This window comes from Neltuma alba, unplaced genomic scaffold, assembly GCF_004799145.2.
Source record: "Neltuma alba isolate B1F8T4 unplaced genomic scaffold, ASM479914v2 tig00010684_pilon, whole genome shotgun sequence".
Lineage (NCBI taxonomy): Eukaryota > Viridiplantae > Streptophyta > Magnoliopsida > Fabales > Fabaceae > Neltuma > Neltuma alba.
The window spans coordinates 620,176-629,406 of record NW_021635524.1 but is presented as its reverse complement, the minus strand read 5'-3'; the positions used below and the strand labels follow the sequence as shown (position 1 = coordinate 629,406).

The 9,231-nt window shown below is 33.3% G+C and overlaps 1 protein-coding gene across 1 annotated transcript; it reads right to left on the bottom strand.

The window, feature by feature from the left end:
• Positions 1-543: 543 nt before the first annotated feature.
• Positions 544-4,178, bottom strand: LOC114758301 (pentatricopeptide repeat-containing protein At5g39980, chloroplastic). Its single transcript, XM_028947333.1, has 2 exons — positions 3,991-4,178; positions 544-3,097 (listed from the first exon to the last, which is right to left on the bottom strand). The coding sequence occupies exon 2, from the start codon at positions 3,008-3,010 to the stop codon at positions 959-961; it is 2,052 nt and encodes a 683-aa protein (XP_028803166.1). The 5' UTR covers positions 3,011-3,097; positions 3,991-4,178; the 3' UTR covers positions 544-958.
• Positions 4,179-9,231: the final 5,053 nt, after the last annotated feature.

The following is a 9,231-nucleotide window of genomic DNA, read 5'->3' as shown; positions in this document are numbered from 1 at the left end:
CAATGAAAGCAGAGGAAGGCGGGCTTCTTGGCTTTGGTCTAGCATTGTAAAAGGGAGGGAAGTGCTAAAAGGGAATTTATGCGGAAAGCATTAATTTGAGATGAAAGAAACTATTGTGCACGGCAAGATCCGTGGATTCCTGATCCACGTAGACAGTTGATTCAACAGTATTGGGATGCAAAAGGTTGGTTGCTTACTCGAATGAAGTTTCTTTTGGATGGGAAAAAAAGAAAGAAAAAACAGCATAAGCATTGAAAATGAACAAATTATTGAGCCACTTGAAGTCAGAAGTATATGCATATATAGTCTGTTGTGGCATCTCTGACAATACTAATAGCATGCTGCTCAAAAACTGGAAAGATTGAGCTTTACCTGGTCCCATATCAGAAATGGATAACACCTACCTGTCATATAAAAACAATATATCCCCAAACACATAAAACCCACAAACCCCTGCATAGATCACCAATAAAAATTTGGAACCAAAAGGCCCCAACAAAAGGGCATGACAGAAAAGTCAAGGTTTTCAGTTGCACTTGCAGCTGCAGTGAGAAAATCCTGCCCAGTAAGGACAAACATGACATCTTGTTTCTTTTTCTTCATTACTTTAAGGAGGGATTTACAGCAATAGACATGCAAGTGTCTATTCTCTTAAAATGTTTGTCTTCATGAAGGACATAGACATATAAACAACCCAAAAGAACAAAGCTTACAGACAAGGAAGGATGTGATTTAAACTATGAGTGTTCGAAAGACTTTCATATGAAGATGTAACTACCTGGATGCTACTTGGCTGAGACTGAACATGCGCCACTGTTGAATTTCCTATGTACATGGCCTTGTTAGGTGGGAAAACGAGAGGTTTACTCAATGTAAAATTATGGACATGGGCAAAACAATGTTCAAGAGCATTGGACATTTCACTAAGAGAAAAGCAGATGCGAATTCCTACACATGTTCATGAAGCCATACTCCTCCTTTTATTATTCATCCTGTTCATGACTCGGGACGCATCATTTAGTTTATTTGCTCTTTCATAAATGCTGGCAACAACAAGATGCAATTCCTTCTTGTTGATATTGGGATTGGAATCCAGCTTCTCAAACAGTGACTCTACGTTCATAAAATCTCTTCTTGCCCCATACAGACTAAGCATCTGGAAGTGCACTTCATCTGGAAAAACACAACCTTCATCTTGCATCTGTACATATAAAACATCTGCTTTCTCAAATTCACGCAGCTTTCCAAAAGCATTCAGCACAAGAGCAATAACATTTGAATCAGGAAAGTATCCCTTCTCTCTCATCTTCTCAAACACTTCGATGACATTTGTATACTTCTTGTTCCTTGAGAAAAGATTAATCATTAAACCAAATACAGATATATCTTTTATTTCTCCAGCATCAAAAGCCTGGCGAAAAACCCATGTAGCCTCTTCAATTCTACCAGCTCTAGCAAGAATCATGATTGCGGTCTCTCTTGGAATATTGTCTGTTTGTCTGAGCTCAAGAAGCAGACGCTTAGCATGAGCAACTAAGCCTATCCTTTCGTAAGCTACAATCATTGTTTGGTAGAGAATCTGGTCAATCTCAACCCCTGAACTCCTTAATTTTTGAAACAACATCGCTGCCCTGTCCAATTTCCCTGCCTTACCCCAGATAGATATTATTGTTGAATAAGTAATAGCATTTGGTTCAATACCTCTACTCTGCATTTCTTGGATAAGATTTGTTGCCTTCTCATGCTCAAGAGACTTCCCATAAATCTTAATCATAGTATTGTAGGTGACAACATTCTGTTCAACACCCTTCCTTTGCATCAAACGAAACAGATGGATGGCTTCTCCAAATAACTCTGCCTCTCCATAGACCCTTAAAAGAGTATTGTAGCTAACCACATTGGGCTCAATCCCCATTTTCCTCATGCTCCAAAACAGCCTATCAGCTTCTTTCACCATGTCAAGCTGGCCATAAACATCAATCATGACATTGCACGTTGTAAGATCAAGGGGGCATTTTACCTCATTCATCTCTGAGAAAATAGAAAGTGCTTCCACGAACTTTTGATTTTCCACATAGATAGTGAGAAGCGTTGAGTAGCTTACTGTATCAGGGCGAACCCCAGCTTCCCCCATCTCTTTTAGGAGAAGACGAGCTTCTTGGAAGAGCTTAGCTTTCCCAAACACATTGATCATTGAGTTATAGGCAACAATGTCTGGAGTAATACCAGACCTTTTTAATCTCGTGAAGATAGATATCGCCTTGGAATAGTCACATAACTTACGTGAGAGCTCAATCAAATTACTATACAAGACAAGGTCACCAGAAACTTTGCCTTGCTCCATCTGCTGGAGCCAAAACAAAGCTGAATCAAACATACCTTCTTTCCCAAAACAAGTTATAAGTGTAGAATAAGTGTACCTGTCAGGGGCCAGCCCTTTCTGACGCATCTCATTAAACAAGCCATGTGCAAGCCCCCACTGCTTTGCTCGAAGCACATTACGCAGCACAACATTGTAAGCAAACACAGAAGGAGTGTAAAGAGCCTTCTCATTAATCCAATCCAAAATAGCAAGCGAGCGTTGCCAATCAGGCTCCCGTGAGAGGAGAGAAACCATAAACCGAATTGAAAGTTGCCTCCCATTATAAGGTGACAATAAAGAATAGAGTTCTTGCTCATTTTCAGTCTGCCCAATGGATGCCAGCAGCTCATCCATGTCCACGCTATGGTCCAAATAAGCAGGTTCCGGGTTTCTAGTGCGATATGGTTTGCCAGATGAGGAGGAAGAAGAAGAAGGTGATGATCTCTTCCAGACATCTCTGGCTATCAAAGAAGCTGCTGCTACAGCTACATTTGCAAGCCTCTGTGCTTTGTGTCTTTTTCTCTGATTTCTCTTGGACAATAAAGTAGAAGCATCGCAATTATTTGTGGATTTGAAAATTGAAGAGCATATAGAAGATGGGCAAAAACCCAGAATGAATGAAGTGTCAGAGAATGAGAGTGTGCACATAACTTGAAGGATTTATTACAAACAAAAGGAGTTGTGGTTATTGATAAGTAAATTCCTTTCCTATCTGCTGGTCCCTCTGCACTGCATCTGCAATGAAGGAGAATCTATTACTAGCTCAAATAGTTTGATTCTATTGCATATATACAAGAGAAGTAAAGTGAGCATGAAATTCTCCAATTGAAACAAACCCAACTAAAAGAATTAAAAAAAAAAAAAATGCACATAACAATAATAGAGACAATGCCATATCATACTTGACTTCCCATGCAAGCATCCAGCCTTTCAACTCCAGATTTGACTTTACTTTTTTCTAGAACTGAGTCATAACCCAAAGATGTACTAGTGTATTTGACTTGAACCTCAGCATACCATATGAACAGCATCCTAATGAAACTAAAGCAGGATATACTGCCAATGTCACTAAAGTGAGGGATAATGGTCCATTTGGTACACTTTCTTCGGTAAAAGAAAAAAGATGTGATGGAAAGTATTCATTGTATTTGGTAATTATCAAGATGAATTTTTCGTAGAGATAGATTCCCATATTTATAGGAGAGAACTTTCCCATTCTCATTCCCTTAACCATTTCCAATTTGCATACAGCCACCATACATATTCGGTCAATCATAGAATAACAGGGAAAGCAGAAAGCTGCATTTATAGATATCTGGCTACAAAATTTTTACTTCAACCTCTCTTTTAAGCATTCCCTCGAACACTTGCAGGGCAACCTTGAGGGAATGCACAAGGTGCGATATTTTCGCTCTTTACCCATGCAAACCAATTGCAAGATTTCTAGCACTAGTAGTATGACACATAAATCAGCACACAAGTGTCAAGTTTAAAGTAGTTCTGGTCACAAGCAGAAGATTATAAAGTTTTCCGTAACAATGGAAACCAAAACCATATACACAAATGTACAGGTCGAGAACGAAAAACTCTTAGGTAATTGTGAACGGAAAAGAACACTCGGAGCCTACCAGAAACAGAACTACCAGTGGGAATGGCTTTTGAAGAAACAGACGAGGCCGCTCCATGGATTTCCTTCCTACTCCTTCCTTCTGCTCAACCTCTTTCTCTCTCTCTCAAATGCTTCCCCTCAGTCCCGCCTTCCTCCTTCAATCTCCTCCCAATCGATCCTCTATTCGGTTTTGGCTCCTATATATATAAGCACGCTCTGAGAACAAAAGAAAATCACAGGTGGTACACGAAAATCTTCTGAAAAATCACAAAAATATCTTCCTGTCTCTTCCTGATCAACAAATTTCAACCAAAAAAAATATTTAAATAAAATATTTTTGAGTAAAGTTAAATTATTTTCAACTTCGGCTCAGAATGATATAATTTCTTATTGAAATTTTAATAAAAAAATAACACTCTTTAGTAAAATTAAGCTTTTTCCCCCTTAAGAACAGTGTTATAAATATGTATATTAAGATTTTCATTCTGATTCTAAACTTTAAATTATTTTGGATATTGTATGACAATACATAATTATTGAACTGTGAAATTTCTTTTCTCTTTTCATAGTACTCTTCTGCTTCTTAATATAAGACTTATTTAACTAATTTGATTAGATTAATGTGACATGTTTTTCTTAAAATACCATAATCATCTTTCTTAATACCCCATCTTCCTCTTCTACGTGATTATGGTTGAGGGAATATCCATAGAGGTAATTTAGAGAAAATTGATAAATATAAGAAATGGGTCTTATATTTAAGACCAAAACCAACTTAACAATTAGGCCCTATATTAAGGATCAGAGGAGTATAATTTTTCCCAATTACTTTTCAAATTGTAATCTTTACCTTTAGTAGATGCCCAATTTGCAAGAAAATAAAATGCAAGGAAAATTTATCAAATTAGAATATTTTTTATATGTCATGATTTCTCTTATGATCTGTAAAATATATATATATATATATATATATATAGATATATGGACTTGAGTATTTTTATCCATACATCTAAGTAGCGATTAATAACCTTTTTGGTTATTTGAATATTTCCCTATGTTGTACTTTATAGTACTTTTTATCATTAAGATATGATTAGATTCATAATTTTAAAAAAAAAGAGCTAATGTATAAATTTATGTCACAAGTTTTTACTAATAAACAATGTTCCAAAAAATTTTTGGGTTTAAAGTTGTTTGGAAGTATTAAAATAGAACAATATTACTTTTATCATTAAAAATTAATCAACATTAAATTTTTTAATGGTCAACGTTAAGTTTTTAACGGGATGTGGTAACATTGCAGCATTTTGAACTTTCAAAGCTACATTGAGTCCAAACAAACTTTTGAGGTAACATTGCTCATGAACAAAAACTTTCAAACCAAATGAGTTTTGCTTTTAATCTATGTACTTTTAATGAGTTTTGCTTTTAGTCCATATACTTAACTCAAACCAAGTATTTACAAAACTATAAATATCAAAAACTAGGATTTAAAATTATAAAAACCAAAATTAAAATTCGATCAAACTGTATAAGTACAAACAATAATGCTGAAGAAAAGTAAATTAATTTGGACCAGCTAGCTTGTTGTGTACAGACATGGATGGAGATATTTCTCCTCATTTTTTGAAAACTTTCTCCCATAAATATTTTTGGAGTTAACAATAACAATGACAAACATGTAATTTGCTTCGAATCTTGCATTCGCCTCCTCTGCAGCTCTTTTGGCATCTTTTGTTGCAAACAGTGTCTTTGCAATACGGATAATGATAGTCCCAACAACATTTCTCTCCCTTCACCTCCACGTAACAACCTGCAGCAATTATCATTATTATTCACTCAAAAACCAAAATTCATAATTAAAAAATGTCTCCAGACATATTTAAACAAGATAAAACATATGACTCCTTATCCATAAATAAATACCGCTTGTATTAATATAAAAGGTGGTTTGATTTTTAATTTGATCCTAAACATAAGACCTTAATCCACTTAGTCTTCAATACTCCTCCGATCCTTAATATAAAAGCTAGTTGACTAATTTGAGTAAATTAAGAAAACTAATTAAGTTAATTATTTGTAATAAATAAGTATTTTCTTTCCTCAAATATCCTTAATAATCAAATGTATTAGCTAGAACTATCATTATTACAAAAACTACATTGAAAAATAGATAAATATGAGAGATAAAATATATTAAGGTCTTATATTTAAGACCAAAATAAAAGTAAAATGAGCTTTTATATTAAGGACTGGAGGTAATATTTATTTATTTTTTCTCAAGTAATTCTTATAACAGTTGAATATGTAAAGGAATTAGCATCAATAGATAATTCAAACATACATGACTAATAAGGGTATTTTAGGGAAGACATTTATTTACTACAAATAAATAACTTAATTAGCTTTCTTAATCTTTTCAAATTAGTTAATTAGGTCCTATATTAAGTATCAGAAATAGTAATAAAGATGTAGAGAGGAAGCACCAAAACTTATAACGTATATTAAAATTCATGTAAGAAATTTTTTGAGACAAAAAATCAGACATCTTACTAAATTGGTTGAGATATTGGTTTAAGAGTCAATGATCAAATCATGGTTGAATTGAGGTCAACGTATTCAATCATAATTAAAATAAATTTTTTGAAATACGCTAAAAATCGAATCAATTGTTGAAGTGGTTAATAGTCTTAAAAGTATTTCTCTTGCTCCCTTCACTTTTATATTAGGAAGAATTATAATGAGGTCTCAAATAAGGAAAACAATTAAAAAAACAAGTCCTAAAAGTTGTCATTATCACTATAGGATTTGTCATTATAGGCTGTTGAGGTTGTTATTGGGACTTTTTTATAATTATTTTTCTTCTGTGAGACTTGATTGTAATTCTCCCTTTATATTATATCATATTTACTCAACCACATAAAAATTCATAACAAAAGTCTCCCAACACATCTAAACAAGAGATATAACACCTCCACTCCTTATACATACGAAATATTTATGCTACAAAGGAGGCCTGATACAATAATGAAGTCACCCTCATAGCACACAAGCAATATCATCGATGAAAAACTCCATTTAATAATATATGTGATCAATATGAATAGTCTAAAAAAATTATATATAGTTAAGAAGATAAAAAATATGTAAACTGCTCAACTAATTTCTACGTTTAGAATCCGCAGGAGAGCAATAACTTTTTTCTGGAAAAAAAAGTAAATAAAAAGTCCTTGAGAAACATACATAAAATGAAAAAGAAAAGTAAACCTGCTTGGAACATGATCAAAATGATCAACAGAGAGACAAAAACTCTTTCTTTAGTCATAAATCTTCGAATCGAACAAGAGAATGCTAGGAACGTACAAACTTGTGTTGATGTTTCTTGGCAGGAAGTAGGATATGTTGTTTGTGTATATGTGCGCGCGCGCACACATTCACCGACCCGGACGCAGACTTAAGCTACATTGTCTTTAATTTACTGGCATATCTGGATAAATCTTCAGGATATTTCAATTCTGTTTACTTAAAATTATAGACTTTCCTTTTCTGCTCCTGAAAAGAGTTGGTTTTATTAATGGTTCAAGATAACCATATCAGTAAAAATTAAATACAGAATATTTTTCATATAATTAATTGACCAATGTCATTTTAAATTTTTTTCCTTAAATATTTTATTAATGCCGAAGTCAAATATGACTATGGTAATAATTTTTTTTTCAAAAAAGAAAAAAAAAACCCACGTCTCATGAGGATTCCATATTATTTTTCAGTTATTATGTTTTCTTGTATAAATTACTGTCATAATATGCAAATCTCGTTGTGTTCAATTCAAAATCTTTATATATGATATAGTAGCTCGGCTTAATCGATTTTCCTTCAAAAACTTACCATGATACTTTTTTGGGAAAATTAATTCATCACCCGTTATAGTTTGACTTGATTTTTAAATAGCACCTATAGCTCCCCCCCCCCTTTTTATTGTTGCTTACAGTATCTTCAATTATATAACCATTAGATTTAGTCCCCATGCTCATATCTATTTAATCAGGGCTGATATGAATTCCAACCAATCGCCACAAAATTAAAAATATTAAAAAAAAAAAGAGGTTCTTAAAAATAAAATGATGGAATAAAATTGATCTATCATCAACATAAAAATAAAAAGTTATGGTGCTCTCTCCATACATTTATATAATACGTAACTTGATTAATTTTGATTTTATATTTATGTTGCAAAATTAATTCAAATGTATGTTGAGTGAGAGCCATGTCATCAGCTATTAACATCATCTCTTTTAAAAATTGAGGAAACTACAAAGATCTAATAAAAGGTAAAAAAGATTACAAGGACTCAATTGAAAATGAGTTGAAATCATGAAGGACTTCCATATTAATTTTTTTTTATATTTTTTACCAATTCAGATAGAAAAACAGTAAAATATTGTGTGAATGTTCAAGAGTGATCAGAAAGGTGTACCTTGCCATTACGTTATATAACAAACCCCAATATGGGTGAAAGGATGTTAATATCAAGACCTTGCAAGTGTACAAAGGATAAAATATAATGATAATAATATCTACAATTTAACTATATTTTCTAACATTCCCCCTCAAATGCTCGAGTTTGTCTCTAAGATGGAGGAACTTAGTGAAAAGACCCACAATTATACCATAATTATAAATCTTTTATAATAAGTTAAATTTATAATAAGTTAATCATGGTAAAAAAAAGAATCAGACTGGAATATTAAGCACTACCATGATTATAAAAAGTTTAACTTATTTCAAAAGCCTCACAAATTCACACAATAACAGTCAAAGCTTAAGGCGCAAGTACCACCCATCAACCCATCACCAATAAATGTAATCACAAAACTTTCAACAATCCAAAAGTATGAAGGATAAAAGTAGTGGCTAAGCCCAGTCTACAAGTCTCATACTTGCTTAAATCCAAACTGTCTTGACATCATAACAACCATCAATAAGATAAAAAATTTTCCTAAAAAGGTGATAAATGTGGATCCATAAGGTTCATACATAAGAAATCATATGGCCTCTAGCCATTAAATAAATATCTATCAAATAAAGTAGTCCAAAAATATGAAGGAGATAGAGTTAGATACGCAAATACAAAATATGGTCCCTAGCATGGCAAGATACACAATCCTCACAAGCTCAAGTCATAAGAGAGCTACTAGGCTGTGCATGCCTAAGCCTTTGGCTGCTCTCCTTCATGACGGACTAAACCAGAAGGCTCTCC

Bases quoted from the DNA above. Each gene is read 5' to 3' on its own strand.
- LOC114758301 (XM_028947333.1), bottom strand. From the start codon at position 3,010: ATGTGCACACTCTCATTCTCTGACACTTCATTCATTCTGGGTTTTTGC.